This window comes from Phyllostomus discolor, chromosome 7 (genome assembly GCF_004126475.2).
Source record: "Phyllostomus discolor isolate MPI-MPIP mPhyDis1 chromosome 7, mPhyDis1.pri.v3, whole genome shotgun sequence".
Taxonomy (NCBI): Eukaryota; Metazoa; Chordata; class Mammalia; order Chiroptera; family Phyllostomidae; genus Phyllostomus; species Phyllostomus discolor.
This window is the reverse complement of record NC_040909.2, coordinates 1,236,180-1,253,174: the sequence shown is the minus strand read 5'-3', so window position 1 is coordinate 1,253,174 and position 16,995 is coordinate 1,236,180. Positions and strand designations below refer to the sequence as shown.

The following is a 16,995-nucleotide window of genomic DNA, read 5'->3' as shown; positions in this document are numbered from 1 at the left end:
CCCCCGCCCACCGGTGTTTCTTGACGTCCGTAAGCCCTGCGTGGGAATCTCACTTTCATTGGCTGAAGGAAAAACTGTTCACTCCGTTTGTCGGAATCTCGGCTTCCTCATCTAAAAATGATTATTCCCCTGGCTGGCGTAGCTCAGTGGATTGAGCACAGGCTGCCAACCAAAGCATCACAGGTTCGATTCCCAGTCAGGGCACATGCCTGGGTTGCAGGCCATAACCCCCAGCAACCGCACATTGATGTTTCTCTCTCTCTCTCTTTCTCCCTCCCTTCCCTCTCTAGAAATAAATAAATAAAATCTTTAAAAACAGAGAAAATTTTGCTTTAACAAACTTGTCATTTAGAAAAATAAAAAATAAAAAATAAAAATCATCATTCTCACTTACTGGACTAGTGCGAACGAAGGCCTGAATGGAATGCCTTCAGACTGCTGGTTCCTGGCAGCTCGGTAGCCATTAGTGTCGCTAATACTCCCCCCTCCAACTAGCGGATGCCTGTCTGCATCATCGCGTCAAAAGGCACCGGTCCGTGTCCCCCACCCCCATTTCGAGCTGGGAGGGCCACGGAGAACGGAAGCACCTGCCCCAAACCCCAGGCTGGCAGAGACGAGGGAGCCGTGCGTGTCCCAGAGCCCTCGGCGGGGACCCTCCGGTGACACCGGGGTGCAGTCGGCACCCACCGGTGCGCTGGGAACCTGGCTAGGACCTCACGGACGACGCGGGAGAACGTGGCCTCGGGCCAGCCCGGCATCGCTGCTCGGAGCAGGCTGGTTCCTCGGTTATGAAGTCTCCACCTGAGGCCGTTGGCGCGTCTCTGGGACTTGACCTCCCGGCCCGACGCAGAGAGCCCCCCCCCACCCCCCCGCCCATGGTGAGGGCCTTGCTGGCTTCGGAAGGTCACCATACTCCTGACCGCTGGCAGGTGACCAGGTGGGACGGGAAGGGGTGTCCTGCCTGGCTGCCTCTTTAAAATACAACCGTCGTTTGCAAATGTTTGCATCTCCCGTCTCCCTGTTGGGAGGAGGCCCTGCCACCTGAGGTCACGACCCCGGAGACAAGTCCGCTGCGGTTGACAAACGGGTGCTGCCGGGGTTCCACGTGCTCCGGGACGCTATTGGTCCACCCCAGACGGTGGTGCCGGAAACGTTGCGGGTGCCCTGCGACATGCTGGGGGGCAGAACGTCCCGCTGCTCTGTGCTGATGCCGAATCAAACCACCGTGGGGTTCTAGTTCATGTCCTTTTCTTTTCTCGTCTGCCTTTCACGATGCTTGGGGGAACATGAAAAGGACGGAAAGATCTTCTCAGGTTTTTAAGGAGCCTTAAATACGATTTGGTTTAATATCTCGGGGAAAAGGAAACCAGCTCCCACAGAGGCCGCGAGGGGCAGGGCCTGCTGCGGGCGGGGAGCCGGAGGGCCTGGTGGGTGGGCGCTCAGCCCCCCCGCCGACCAGTCCCACGACCTCGGCACGGGTCCTGAGCCCCCTCCCCCCCATCCCCCACTTAGTGAAGAGAACCCCCATCGCCCCTCCCTCAGGCAGCCGTGGGGACTTGAAGAAGCCGATACATAGGGAGCCTTCGGAGCCGCGGCGTGTGCGTCCTTGCTGTCAGTGTCGCGCTAACCGGTGTCACGCAGCGGGCACGGCGCGGCGTGGGATTGTCCCGGAGGGGGTGACTCTGGGGCGTTTCTGCGCTGCCTCCTCGGGCTCCCTGCTGCAGGACGCTCTACCACGTTTACCAGATCTTGAGGGATTTGACAAAATACAACCCCGAGGGACAGAGAATCGGTGGGTGCTTTGGGTCCCTGGAAACACTTCCAAAGTCGAGACTGGCCTTCACAGCTTGATTTTTCCATCGCCGGAAGCCGTTCTGATTTGGCGCCATCCGGCCTTCGCTTCCCACGGATGGGGAGACTCTCCCCTCCCCACGGCTCATGCGGCGTTGCTGGAGGGAGGGGTGGAGCTGGCCGCTCCGTGGAGCCCAGTCAGGAAACCGGAACAGTCTCAGCCGCCGTTGCCAGAATGAAGCACTGCTCACCACGCTGATCAGTCTGGTTCAGTGGCTCCTCTACCACTTGCCACGGCCCTGCCACCTGGGTGTGGCGGTGGGTGTGTCTGTCCCACGTAGGAGGAAACTGGGCCTGAGGAGCCTGAGTTAGTCGTCCCGGAATGCAGGGTGACCGGCACCGGGTCACAGAGGGACACCCCTGTCCGTGCTCACGCGGCAGCTGCGGGTCACCCGGCCGCCTCCCAAGGACAGGCTTGTGGAGTGGCTGCTTGAATACTTTTTTTTATATTTTAAAAAAATATTGTATTCATTTATTTTTAGAGAGAGAAGAAAGGAAGGAGAGAGGAAGAGAAACATCCATGTGTGGTTGCCTCTCACATGGACCCCACTGGGGACCTGGCCTGCAACCCAGGCATGTGCCCTGACTGGGAATCGAACCAGCAGCCCCTTGGTTGCAGACTTTGCTCAATCCACTGAGCTACACCACCCAGGGCTGCTTAACTAATTTTTTTTAAAGAAAAGATTTGGATTAGCACTGTTCGGGTGCTGTTGGATGAACTCGAAAGGCTCTCAAGGTCCCTCCGATTCGACGAAGGGCTGCCGTCGGCTCCAAGGCCGACGGACCGGACCACATCCCCGCGTGACCCCGCCCACCTGCCCGCCCGCCCGCCGTACCTCCGGAGTGGGGCGGTGGGCCGCAGAGCAGCACCACACCCTGGCCTTCCCGGACGGACACCGCGCTTCGCGCTCTGGTTTCGAAGTCTTCGATATCTTGGGAAACAAAGAAGAGCAGGTTTGGGGTTAGTTATTGTGCAAAAAATTAAAGAAAAATCAACATTGTAAAGAAAACTCGTACACTGTTTGTATTAACAGTCACAAACGCCCACCCTTGGCGGACCGGGAGACGCAGGGGCTGATGGGACGCGGTCTGTAAGGGAGGCGTGCGTTAAGTCACTCGCCGCCTGCGTGCTTTCGCTCTCCCCGCAGCCTGCAGCCCGCAGGACGCCTTCCCTTTCGACCCCCGGCGCGCCCTCTCCCGCCCGGGAGGGGCTGATCTAGAATACGCCGGGCTCGCCGGCCTGTGTGAGCCGGTCGGTCGGGTGAGCGCCTGCCTCACCTGCTGTGGACGGGGGGTGGGGGGGCTGTGGGAGTGAGCCCACACGGAGGGAGGGAGGGGGCAGTTGTGTGTGTGAACCCGGGAGGAGGAAAGTGTGTCTCCTTGTCTGTCTCCATCTACTCCCCCCCCAGAGCAGCTCTGCGGGCTCCCCGCAGCGAGGCCACTCCCGACAACATCACACACTCCCGGGGGTTCGGTGTTGGAAGACAGCCGGCTAGCGACCCTGTCCGCCCACCCATCTGTCCCTTGGCCTGCCTTCCTGGGGAAGGGCCACCCAGCCTCCAGGAACGGCCAAAGTGATGGGCTTCTCTGAACTTTAAATTTTTCACCTGGAGAAAATTATTCATTCTTCACTCATACGTCTCTCGTTTAAAATACTATAAAGATGGTAAGTTATGTGGTTTTTTAGGTTTGCTTGTTTTTAATCATGTGGCTGTGACGTAACAGAAAGATACCATCGGTGCAGTTCAGAGGAGTCCGTTCTGGATCTCTTCAGTGTGCATTGCCCACGAGCTGTCCAAGTGCCCAGGCACCGGGGCTGCGGCACCCATGGGCCCTGAACTCGGAGGACAGGCCAGGTGCACACGGAAAAGAATGGCGTTTATTAGTTTATAGGCGGTGCTGGAAGCCGTGGGGATGGATGTCACCCCACGGGGTGACACTTAAACTTCTGGGTGAGCAGTTTGGTGGAAGTGATCTAGGACCAAACACTGACAGTGCCCAGTGTTTATAAATAAATAGAGTAGAGGACCATGGAGACAAGACAGGAGGAAGGAAAAAAGGAGGGAAGGAAGGAAGGAGGGGAGGGAGAAAGGAAAGAAGGAAGGAAGGAGGGAAGGAAGGGAAGAGGGAAGGAAGGAAGGGAAGAAGGAAGGAAGAAAGGAAGGGAGGGAAGGAAGGAGGGAAGGAAGAGAAAGAAAGGAAAGCTGCAGAAAGCAGCCTCTAAGACACGGAGTAAGAGGTGGACAGAAGAGCGTTGGTCTAGGTGACGTGAAGGTCCCGTGCATCCTTGCCGTGGGTTTCCCAGGACGTGCAGAAGGAGAGAGTCACAGAGGCCCCGGGTGGGGGTGTGGCTGTGAACGGAGGTGAGAGTCGGGAGGAGCACAGGGGTTGTTGGGGCTGAGGGGGGCACGGCGACCACGTGGCCAAAGAGACGGCGATTCGGGACACAGAGGAGGGTGAAGTCCCTGTGGATCCCCAAGCCCCGTAGGCTGCTCCTCAGTGGGCATCGGGCGAGCGAACTGGGGTGACAACAAAGCACCAGTGCACTGCCCACTGTCACTTCTGTTTCCAGCAGTAGCAACGGCGGGGAATTTTGACGTTTTCTTTTTTGCTGTTACGATTGAAGGGCCCCGTTGAATTGACGCTACTTTTTGATGGTCACAAAACCGGAAACCGTCACAAAGGAGGAACAAATGGGCCCCTGAGTGATTCTGTGACCGTCACAAGCTCTGGGTGGGGTCCCTGGACGTTCCCCTCCTGTGCTCCGGCAGGTCCTCCAGGCTCCCTGTCCCCGGGGGGCGGGGGGGGCGTCGGTCGGGCCTCTGAGGACACCACCGACAGGCCGACGTGTTGCGTTCGCCGCCGCTGGCGCCGACATCTCTTCGTGCCTTTTGTGGCCGCATCCGGGTGTGTGTCAGCGGACAGGGGAGGGAGGAGACCAGCCTCTCTGGGAAGTCACCCAAGTCCTGGGAGCCGTCGGAACAGTCATCCGAAATGGTTCTCGGTCACAGGTTTTTAATCAATAACCCCGATGCCAGCGCTGTTTAACCGCCCACGGAACAGAGACGGAGCATCGTGGTGCCGTGTTTCAGTGCGGCCCCCAAGAGCCTGCTTGGAGCGAGGTCTGTTTTGAGGACCCAACCTGGTTTCCTCGTTCCCTCCCATGGGCTGCAAACACGATGAGGAGGTTCGGGTCATCTGGAGGCGAGGGTCGCTGGCTGCGTGAGGGGCCCTAAGAGCATCCTCTGATGAAAGGGTCTTTGCTGTGTAAACCTCGGAGGACCCCATGGTCAGTCAGTTCTAGAAGGAGAGGTCACGGAGAAGCACCCCTTCCTTCGTTTGTCTGACCCACCCTCCGGCAGGAGAGCACCGCCCAGTGGGAGGTCGTCCCCCCACCCCCCAGACGGGCTCCCATCCTGTAGTGTTTGGGAAAGTCCCCGTAAGGCACAAAGGTGACCGGCCCGGGCTGCCCCCATGCACAGAGCCAGTCCCGCTGCGCCAGCTGCTGCTGAGGCCCCGACTGCCGACCGCTGGGCCGCTCTCGTTAATCCATCTGGCCGGCCGGCCGGGGCTTACGGAGCCCCGCGGTTTTATCGCTGGTTCTGGAGGAAGCGTTTGGCAGAGGCGGCAGCAGAGATGTGGCCACAGACCAGGCGCTGCTCCAAAGAGCAGCCGGGAGGGCCTCACCGAGGCCCCTAAAATGCACGTTAAAGAGCCCCAGGGCCCTGTGCTCGCTCCCGGAGCAGCCGAGGAGCAGGGGTGGGGCAGGGCCACCCCCGAGAGATGCTTAACACTAAGTCCAGCGACGCCGCGGCGGACAGTGTCAGACCGCGGGGAGGAGACACTGTGGCAGCTGCCGCGCGCAGGGATGAATCTGAGCGTCAGCAAAGGGAGAAAACCGAGACCTGGCTGCCGAGGCCCGGGGACTGCAGCTGGAGGAGGCGCCGGGCCGTGCCGGCCTGATGCCGGAGGGGGCCCAGGCCCGCCACCCCGTGAGCCCGGAGGGGAGGGCCGGCGGGGTCTGAGCCAGCAGGGTGGCGGCGGAGAGGCTGAGGGCAGGGGGTCACTCAGCAGGGTGGTGCGGGTGCTTCCTAGGGGTGGGGGTGGGGGGCAGGGCAGGTGGGGCAGGCGGGGGGTTGGAACCCTGAACCACAGGGTTAGCTGGGCCTTTCTCTGCTTGCTGTGTATGAACTATTGTATTCCAGTGTTTAAATGTTTCCTTCCTTCCTTCCTCCCTTCTTTCCTTCCTTCCCTCCTTCCTTCCCTCCTTCCTTCCTTCCTCCCTCCCTCCCTCCCTTCCTCCCTCCCTCCCTCCCTTCTCCTTAACATACCAAGAACAACTACCCTCCCAGACACTCAGGGAAGGGTCTCTCTGACAACTGAGGATGGCCAAGGAACACGGGTGTCCCCAGTCACACCCACTCAACAAAGGAGGAGACTGAGGTTCATAAAGGACCCCCCAAAACTGGCCCAGGACCACAGCTTCCCCACAGCAAGACAGGTACAGGAGAAGGGGGGCGTCGGGGGCCTGGCCACGCACGCCGTGTAAACTCCGCACACACGGTCACTCAGCGTTGCCGACAAATGAACAAAAGTCTGAAAATCCAGTGCTTTTCCAGAATTGTGCAAGCCCCAGGCTGGGCTGGGCTGGGCTGGGCTGGGGGCACTGTACTCTCAGGGTTCAGGAGCAGCCCTGTGCCTGACACCCTCACTCCTCTGGGTCCTCGTTTCCCCTCTCCAGGGCTGTTCCTCGGTTCATCCCGGCTTCGTGTCTCCTGTGTGACCTACATACGGAGATACATCCCCGCCACCCCCCCACCCCCCACGCACTAATGAGGAGCACCTGTCACTGCACTCTGTGACCCCAGGTCACAGCTGCCTGTCAATCCCGGGGTTTTGGGAGATGCTGCCCGAACACCTTGGCATCCAGGGTGAGAAACGTGGGTCTCAGGAGACCTCCGGCCCTTCCCCTGCCAGCCCCGCTTTCAGAACTGGCCCCGCCACAGCCTCCCCATCCGTCCTCTCTGTCGGGAGCCGGGCCACCAACACGCTCCCACCTCCCTGGGCAAAGAAGCCGCCTGCCCGCAGCTCCGATCGCCTCTCTCAGAAGCTGACGGCTGCACCCCGGCCCCCGCCGCTCGTGAGCAGGGACACGGGACCCGGTGGCCGGCCCTGCGGCCCCAGAGGGCCCCTGCAGCCCCAGCAGAGGAGACTCCAGGCTCCTACCCAGGGCCTCGCCCCAGATGCGCAGCCCGGAGCAGCCCTGGGCCAGGGGCAGAGCCCATTTCCATCCTGTGCGCCCCCAGTGCCGTCTCAGTGGCCGGTGGCTTTAAGGAACTGAAATGGCATTTTAGGCTCTAAGAGTTCTGTCCCCCTGCTTCTGGCCTCCCACCGTGGACTGCCGCTTCCCCTTTGCGCGTCTTTCTGAAGAAGGCGCAGTGTCAGAGCGGAGCGGGGGACACCAGGGCGGAGGGGCCCGGCCCACTCAGGACGCAGGTCCTGTGCGGAGCCCTGGGCCGGGTGTGCTGGTGCCCTGCTCGGCAGAGACGCGAGAGTAACCCTCTCGTTCTGCAGTAGAGTCCCGGAATGCCCAGACACATGAACAGGCAGCTTTAAATCACAGCGCTCTTGAAGGCTCTCAGGCCCTGGCTGGCGTGGCTCAGTGGCTTGAGTGCGGGCTGCGAACCAAAGCATCGCAGGTTCGATTCCCAGTCAGGGCACATGCCTGGGTTGCAGGCCACGGCCCCCAGCAACTGCACATTGATGTTTCTCTCTCTTTCTCTTTCTCCTTCCCTTCCCTCTCTAAAAATAAATAAATAAATAAAATCTCTTTAAAAAAAATTTTAAAAAAAGGATCTCAGGACACTCGAGGAAGGTTCTCCTGGTTCCGGTCCCTCCCTCGGGTCTCGTCCCGGAGAGGAGACGCCAGCTGGTCCTGGTCCCTGCCTCCTACGTCTCGGGGGGTCGGGAAGGAGCTGCAGTTCTCCGTGTTGCAGTCGCTCTTCCCGGCCTTGATGAGGCGGCACTCGGGCAGGTCCCACTCAGACCTGGTACGTCGCCCATCGTCACCCCCAGGTGCCGTGGATGTGGTGCCGGTGCCTGTGAAACAGGACGTTCCCCAGCAGAGCTCCGTAACATGGCATGACTTGGGCCGAGGCCGCCCCACGCTGCTGTCGCACCCCGTGGCTGAGGCCGCAGCGCCGCCCGGATACTGGACACCGGCTTGGAGCACATCTAACTCCCACGTGGGAAGTAGGAAGGTATTTTTCGAGTTCCTCATGTCAAATCCACTTACATTCCCAGTCAACACCTCTGCCTTTTATCAGTGTGAAAGGATCGTTATAGAAATTCATGAACGAGTGAGTTGTTTCCCGGTGTCCTGGGCGCCGGGGATTCTCCGACAGCCCTTTTCTCACGGGTCCAGAAGGAAGAAGCACAACCGTAGCGCGGAGAGGGTCGTGCGGCCTCTCCCGCGAGCCCAGCGCGCTGGTCTTCAGGGGCCAGAGTTTCCTGGACGGGGCAAGGACACAGACAGAGGACTCTGAGTTGGCGCATTACCACACGCACGTGAGGCTGCACTTGAGTTTTGGAGAACTCGTCAGTGGTCTAACGGTGGTAGGAGCAATGCCACTTGTGACAGCCAGGCGTGGACTGTCCCCAGGGTCCTGATGTCACAGTCCCTGTCGTCAGGCCGGGTGAGGGGCGGAAGCTGGGGGGGGGCATGTGGCCCGACAGCAATCGCACAACAGGGCCCAGCCCATCAGTGCATGGACGGTCACCTTCCGTCCAGGACGGCAGAGGCCTTGGCCCACAAGTTCAAGCTCTTGCTACGTGGCCCTGGACTGGCCACTCTGGCTGGCTGGTCTGCTGTCAGCAGCTTGCCTTCAGACGGACGCCTCTGTTGAGCCGGCCGGCCGGGGGCCTGATGCCCCCAATCGGGGGATCTGGGAGCGGAACAGAATCCCCTCCTGTGGAGGTGTGGGGGCAGGCGGACCCGGCATCGGGGCGAACCGGAGCTGTACGTCCTGGGTGGGCGGCACGAGAAGGACCACCAGGGAGAAAGTTGGGAACGTGGAGTTTTAACAGCTCCCGTCCCTGGTTACAAATGAAACGCCTTCTTTTTTTTTAAGATTTTATTTATTTATTTATTTATTTATCTATCTATCTATTTATTTATTTATTTTTAGAGAGGGAAGGGAGGGAGAAAGAGAGAGAAAGAGAAACATCAATGTGCGGTTGCTGGGGGCCGTGGCCTGCAACCCAGGCATGTGCCCTGACTGGGAATCGAACCTGCGATGCTTTGGTTCGCAGCCCGCGCTCAGTCCACTGAGCTACGCCAGCCAGGGCCTGAAACTCCTTCTGTTTGAAGAGCTGAGCTGCTTCCACGGACACCCTTTCATTAGAGCTGTTTAGGATCGTCCAGTCACTGCCACATATGCCATGCTCCACCCGGCCGGGCCACCGCGTGAGATTTACCTGCGCTGCACGGGTGACAGGGAAATAAACTTGCTGATTTCATTACTTTCTGCTCAGAGGAATCCTTGCTTTATTGCCAAGCGTTGACACGTCCTCCGGCACCTTGGCCGTCTTCCCTCCTGCCCTCCAAGGACGGGCCGTGCCAGCCCAACATCCCCTGGGTGCCCGCAGGGGCCTCCAACAATGTACAGGGATCTCAGCCTTGCGCTGCCATGGAAGTCGGGCGATAAAAGGGACTTGTCCATGCCACAGGTAAAAGAGTGGGGACAACAGTCTCTCCCCCCCACCTCGATCCTTTCACAATAGTAAACCTTATCAATCAGGATCCAGCAGCCCTGGGGCGGGAACGTGCCTGGCTGTTGACAGTCCCACATACTGCTCTTCCAGCACAGCGGGCAGGGGGGATCTGTGACGAGGCTGATGAGGAAGAGCAGACGGCAGGTGGGGATGGGGGACGAACAGACTCCCGGGCAGGTCACCATCGACACAGTTACCATCTCGAATGCATTTTCATACGTATCAGCCGAAGGAAGTCAACTAGAAACAAGGTTACGGCTTTCCGGTCAAGATGGCGGCTAACCCTAGCCACACCTGCCGGGGTAGAAGGAGAGGGACCGGATGCACTCACAGGCAGCTCCCTCGGAGACCCCCGTCCATACGGGACCTACTCCCCAGGGACAGAAAGCACCAGAGAGGAGGAAGCTTGGGGCAGGGCTGCCCTTGGGAAAAGTGTGTCTTCCCTCGATAAGGGGCTTTCTCTGGAGAAGAGAGGCGGCCTTGTGGTCCAGCTGGGGCTCCGCAGAGCAGCTGCAGCTGGGGCTGCCCCCCGGCTGGGGGCAGGGCGGGCCAGGCCTGGCCCAGTGAATGGACCCTCAGCCCCTCCCCTGTCCCTGTGCCACCTCCACAGCGAAGGGGGACTTGGGTTTTAACTGGAAATTGGGCTCTGTCATTGCTGGCTACTGAATAAGTGAAAGTGAGGAAGGTCCCCAGGATGGAGATGGAGAGGAAGCTGGGTCTTTACCTGCAGCTCATTCCAAAAATAGGTTCAAGGTGGATCAAAGGCCAAGTGCGACCAGTGACACCACAAGACTAGGGTCGGTTTTATGATGTTGGACTCGAGAAAACGCTATGTCTGTGTCCAACAAACAAAAATTGTAAAGAAAATGAGAGGGAAACTGAATTACAAAAAAAAACCAGTTTTACATGCTAACATTTCTGTATTAGCAAGATACCACAAGCAAAGTTAAAAAATGAAAATATTTTATATAATTTATCATAGACATATATTAATATACTTAGAATAAATAATTCCTGGAAACAAATAAGAAAAACCTGAACATCTCAGTGCAAAACTAGGCAAAGACCGTGTTCAGAAAATTGTCAGAAGAATTCCCAGTTTCCATCAAGCATTTATTACTAATCTGGGGACTCCAAGTTGAAACAACAAGTCACTCCTCAGAGGCTAACGGGAAGGCCATGTGACGGGTACTACTGGGAGGGGCCGAGAAAACCACACTGCCCACCCCTGCAGGGGTAATTTGGTGTAACCATGTTTCAAGGGCTGTGAGTCAGACACCTTCACCTTTAAATCTAAAACCCATTTCCCCAGCCACTCAGCTTCCTATCACCTACTCTAGGGACGTAATCGGTTAAACGAGTAAAGGAATATGTAATAGGTACTTATCACATCGCTGCCCAATGGTGTCTAACAAAGCCCATTAACTGCCAATTATGTAAAATAACACCGTAAAGCCATATAATCAGGTACTATGTAGCCATTTAAAATCACCAGCACGTCCATCCATATTCCTGGATGCCTGATAATTGGAATTATCTTGGATCTATTTCTGGGCCCGCCTTGTCTTTGGGAAATGTCACTACCGGTGGCTTCTGGCTCCCGTGGCGTCAGTGACATCAGACGGGCAGAGTGTCCGCAAGCCCTCGGGGTCAGCCTGCATCGTCCTTCTGCAGCGGGACCCTCGGATCCGACGACCCATCGTCTTGGGATTTCAACTCTGAGCTCCTTCCTCCAATGCGTTCGTCAGGTTGTCTTCTTCACGGGAAGTAACACACACCAGCTTTCTGTGTGGCCACCTTTGGTCACACCCTCTCGCTCCAAACCCACACCCATCAGCAGCAAATGTCACTCAGTGCTGTCCCAGATTTCCACGGCAGCACCCCCGCCCTCCTGCTCCTGCACTGCTCCCCTCACCCCTGCTCCCGTCCTTTAATAGCTGAGTGGCCGAACAGACTCCCGGGCCCGTCACCATTGACACAGTTATAAGTTGAATGTGTTTTCATACATATCAGCCGAAGAAAGCCAACTGGAAACAAGGTCATGGCTTTCCGGTCAAGATGGCGGCACAGGCGGCGAACCCTAGCCCACCGTCAGGGTCCTGGGCAGCCCTAGGAAACGTCACGTGTCTCAACACCCACTCGGCCATGCTCAGCGCCCTCTCCCGTGAAATCGCCAGGGCTGCTCCCTGAGCGAGCCCCGAGCACAGCGCAGAGGCAGAAGCCGGGAGCCCGCCGGAGGGCCGAGAGGCAGCTGGCACAGGCGCAGGCCCCAGGCCCCGCCGTTCACACTTGATTGCTTTGGCTTAGAGTGGCTGGGATGACTAAAGTAAACCCCTGGTGCTCAAGGGAGAAAACCCTCGCAACGAGAACTCTGGTAGCTCTTCAGGATGGGATTTCTGGGAGAATTAAATGAGGGTTATATAATCTCCATTCATAAAAATAGAACTGATGTATGCAGAACGACTCATTAATATGCGTGGAGCGGATCTCTCTGGTGCAGGATTCACAGGAAGGGGGGCCGTCGCCCTGCGATTGGCTGGTGAAGCCCCGGGGGCCAACCCGGGCCCGTCCTCATTTGCATTTCCGGCTGTCGGAGCAGAGCGGAGGCTCCAAGGCCGTGTTTCTGGCCAGCCTCGCGGACCTGCGGCTGGAAAACCTACTGCCCAGGCACACTTCTGCTTGTCCTGTACTCCAATGGCATTCATCCTCTGTTTGTTTGTTTTATTTGTTTGTTTTCGAAAGTGCCTCTAGTTACATTGAGCAGATGCACATAGGTAGAAAATGGCCTACCTTGTCCCCAGCTTCCACATATGCCCGGCACGTAGTAGGTGCTTAGTCACTGCAGTATTTGACCATGGGAATGGAGATGAGCATGGCCACGTTAGGGTGTGGGAATAAAGGCCAGCACCTGCGTCCCCGCTGGAAAACGTGACTGCAGCTGGTCTCTCTGAAGCGGGGAGGGGTCTGCAAGGAGCCTGCACGCACCCACGGAGGTGCCCCGTTTCACCGGACACCAGGAAGCATGAGTCAAACCGAAGCGGGGTGCCCATAGAGAGCCCCCACCCCGAGTGCTGCACTGTAAGTAAGGCCAGCGATAGCCATGCTCCCAGGAAAACATCACTGGGGGAAGAATACATCGATAAAGTCACCGTGGACGACAGCCATTGCTGTCTTCTAACGTTGTGGCTACGCACTCCCAGACAGCAAGTAGCTCCCTTCCACGGTCTCCATGACAGCGACGTGTGCGCGCGATGGTGCAAAAGACAGAGGAGTGTGCAGCCGCTCACCGCTGCCTCTCCGCACACCCGCACTGCAGTCAGGGCTGCAGCATCTTCACGCAGGAACCTGCGGCTGCAGCAGGCGTGAAGGAGCTAAAACCGCCCACAACCACGTGGGTGGGTCCCACCAACCCTGCAGGCCACGAGGCCAGACTCGAAGGGACGTGCGTTGTATTGCCCACACGCGATTCTATGAGGCAGTGTTTAGTTATAAGTTGTACGTCCAGAGAGCGGGCAGGCAGGGGCTGCGAGCAGGGACCCGGAGGGACCCCAGGGCGGGGGGCCTTCTGGGTGGTGGCCGTATCCCGTCTCTGCACCTGGCTCGGTGACGCGTCCGGGAGCGTCGGTGACGTGACTCGGGCTCTGCTCCGAGGGTTCAGCACTCGGTCGGGACAGCACAAGACCTCAGACCCGGTGCCGCCCGAACCTTTTCGTGTCTTCGTGTGTTCAAGTCCTTGATTCTCATGCGCTGTTCAGGGAATAATGAGCACCTACTGCTCACGAGCCTCAGGAAAGACGCCGTCTGACTCTTCAGCGCAAACAAGGGTTTGGCTGTGTTTCCCGACTCGTTGTGTGAACATCAACAGCAGAGTCTCTCTGAGGGCCCGGGTCTCGCCTCCTCAGAACCACGGGCCAAACGGCACGGAGCGGCAAACGCACGGACCAGCTTCGGGTGCCTCTCTCGGTTTCCCGCATCAGGGACTCTCAGTGCGGATGGAACCGATAACCGCGCCTTCCGACAGCTCCCTCTCCCACCCCTCACCCCCCGTGCGGCGTGGACGTGCGGTTTCACCCGAACAGACCAGGAAGGGTGGTCCTGCCGGACGGAAGCAGAGGTGGGGGTGGGGGAGGCCGGGGCTTTGCGGGAGTGTCATTTCTGACGAGACACATCACTGGGCATCCAGCAGGGACGATGAGGGGAAAATGAAGATAAAACGCTGGATAATTGACTTCCCTGTTGGTTTCAAAAGTAAATGTAATAGTGGCTCGCGATAATTCAACCGCGGGGCGGCTCCAAGTCCATTTGTGCGAGACGTGAATTAGTTCTAAGAGCAAAGACAAAGCTTTCTCCTTGGTGTAGTACCGGTGGGTGGTTACATTATTACTGCATTAGGACGAATTCAAATATTAAATTCGTGGCAACATTATTTAGTGCTATTTCCAAAATGAGAATGAAAAAACCGATACTAATTTTCAACTTTCTTTGACTTAAGGAATTTAAGAAAAAATACGCCTTTGCCTACTTTAACTTCTTTCCTGATGTACGAAAAAAAAAGGTTAAAAGCCATCTGACATTTTCATTTATAATTAGATATGCGTTACTCACTTCGCACACACTGCACAATTATCAGAGACTTTCCGTGTTCCAAATGCATTTTTAAGTGTTATTTTTAAACTCCTTCTCCTGGGTCTTAATTTCTTTTTCCGAGAAAAATTCACTTGATCACCATATCATCAGGATCATATGCAACTGTGTTTGCATTTCTTATATCTTGAAGAAAATGTTAATACATTCTGGAGTGATCAGAGCCCATGGGGCTTTTAAATTTTATTTTTTACATGTGAGGATTTTTCTTTTCTCCCAGGGAGCAAGGGGACGGAAATAAAAGTGCGCATCACCTCCAAGCATGCACACAGGTTAGAAACTCTGTCTAATGGGTCAAAACCCTGTGTCGCAACTTGCACCTGGAGCACTTTGGGCTGCCTGGGGCTAGGGTTTTCGATTCACATGGATTCTGGTTTACTCCTCTATCAACAATTTCGCGTCTTTACTATGTAAATCCTGTGTCGGCTGCAGGGTGGGTGACTTCGGCCCTCAAGTTCTCTGTCTGTACAGCACGGTTTCGAAGCCGCTGGAACACGCAGAACAAGGTCGAAAACCATCGTGGGTGCAAACCCGTCCGTCCCTCGGGCAACAGAGGATCGCGACGACTGGGAATGTCCACGTGTTCAGAGTGAGTGGTCGCTGCGCGGCAACCTCGCGCCGCCGTCCGAACCAGCCCTGCGACGCGGGGCGACAACCCTTCCACCCATGCTTCCAGGTGCGGGGGTTGCAGCCTGGGGCGCCCCGAGGACACGTGTGCCTCGGTGCGACACTGTTCTCGACTCTTTTAATGCCGCAGACGGACACGTCGGAGGGAAAGGGAGGTGGCGTTTTCCAACCGCAGCTTGTCCACAATTCCACATCCCCTAACACAGCTTCCGGACATCTCCTCTAAAGGGCTCAGTGCACCGGCAGGGCGCCCTCTGCTGGGCCGGCGGGCGAGCAAACCGGAACGTCTCTCTGCCGTCCCCCCGCAGAACTGGAACACGCGTGGGGGAAGCCGTGTCCGCGATTGAGTAGTGGAAAGCGCAGGGCCCGGGAGTCCTGCCATGAGTGACTTTTATCCCACATGTTTATCTGTTTGGTGCTAGGGTTCTACGTTATAAGAATCTCAAAAAAAGAGCCCTGGCTGGCATAGCTCAGTGGATTGAGCTCGGGCTGCGAACCAAAGCGTCGCAGGTTCAATTCCCAGTCAGGGCACATGCCTGGGTTGCAGGCCACGGCCCCCAGCAACCTCACATGGATGTTTCTCTCTCTCTCTCTCTCTCTTTCTCCCTCCCTTCCCTCTCTAAAAATAAATAAATACAATCTTAAAAAAAAGAATCTCAAAAAATAAAAAGGGCCCCAAAATGCAGCTCAGTGAAGCCCAGGTTTCTTTCAAGCCGCCCACCTTTTCCTTCTCGAGGGTGGCGTTTACCCAGCAGGGGCAGGCACCCCGCCCCCTGGCCCAGGGCGGAGGCATTCTCGGAGGCCGGGTCCCCGCACCCCACACCCTGCACCCCAGCAAGAGCCTAGGCACTAAGAGGGGCTGTGGGTGGCAGAGACGAGCCGAGTCTGCCTTTGGGCTGCGGTCCCGCGGGGCGAGGAGGAGAATTCACACCGAGAGCCACCGGTTTGGGGGGCCGGCACGTCAGGGAAGAGCGGGAGGGCCTGTCGTGTTCGAATTGCTCCCCGAATGGCGCTAAAGTCCAGGGGTGAAGGGGTCGTGCAGGCCTGGTGGCTGAAGCACGGACTTCAGGGGCGTATCTGGTGACAGGAGGTGGCTGAGCCAGAGGTCTCGTCCCGGGGGCCCGTGGTGGGGAGGCTCCGGGGAGCAGGCTGCGTCGGAAGCTTACGCCGGGGCTGTGTCGGAGCGGCTGAACTTGGGGACACACGGACAGACCAAAGCCGTCCACTGCCTGCAGCCGAGACCCGCAGCATCTGCCCCTGGACGGGCGAGGCTCTGAAGGGCCGTCCGGCCATTTGCTCCCAAGGGCACAGTGACCTTGCTCGGTTGACTGCCAATGGGGGCTCAGAGTGTGGCTGCGACTTCACTGAGGCGCAGCTCTGCTCTGGTCCCTGGAAGCACACAGGAGTGGGGCTTCCAGACCCCAGGTTTCCGTCCCGCAGGGCGTGGGGGATGCAGGAGAGGATGGGGTCAGGAAGACGGCTTCCCAGCTGCTGTCCACTGCAGCCTGACCCGGGTGGGGGAGCAGGGGCCTGCTGGGCACGCTGCCTGTTCAAGGGGGTGGGGGCAGGGCACACCCAGCTGCCCCCCTCGGGCTCGTCGCCGGGCTGACTGTCTGGCGGCTGCGGCCCACTGGCCCGGCAACGCTGCGCCCAGGCCCGGTTGCTGAGGAGAGAAGGCCGGAGGCCGTGTGCGGGCCGAGTCGGAAAGGGCGGGGCGCTGCGGCCCGGGAGCCTCCGCGTCCGACCTTCGCGCTCAGGTTGCGGCCGGTCCTCCGCCGGCGTCCTTCACGGGGCACCCGGCCCCGGGGACCCACGGGCCCCTCGACTGTGAAATGGGAACGGGAGCTGCTGTCCCAGCGGTCGGTTGTTTCCCAGGTCAGGAAAGGTCGTTTGTCAAAAAGTCGTGACAACAAGAGAACCACGAACCAGTGGGGAGGACGTGTCAGAGTGCGAACCGGAGGGTTTCCCTGTGAGGAAACGGGAAGCGTTTGAACTATGCAGGGGTCTGGCCAGGCTAGGGCTTTCACGTTCTGAGCACCTGCAATGGGAGGCGGGGGGCTTCCCCCATGACCTCGGGTGACCTGTGACCTCGGTGACGCG

The 16,995-nt window shown here is 58.1% G+C and overlaps 1 protein-coding gene across 1 annotated transcript in view; it reads right to left on the bottom strand.

The window, feature by feature from the left end:
- The window catches only part of LOC114501809 (contactin-6), a 128,674-nt gene that overhangs the window by 72,493 nt on the left and 39,186 nt on the right, over window positions 1–16,995 (bottom strand). Inside the window, 1 exon segment of the mRNA XM_036030243.1 lies at window positions 2,688–2,783. Within this exon segment, the coding sequence (XP_035886136.1) occupies window positions 2,688–2,783 (96 nt within the window).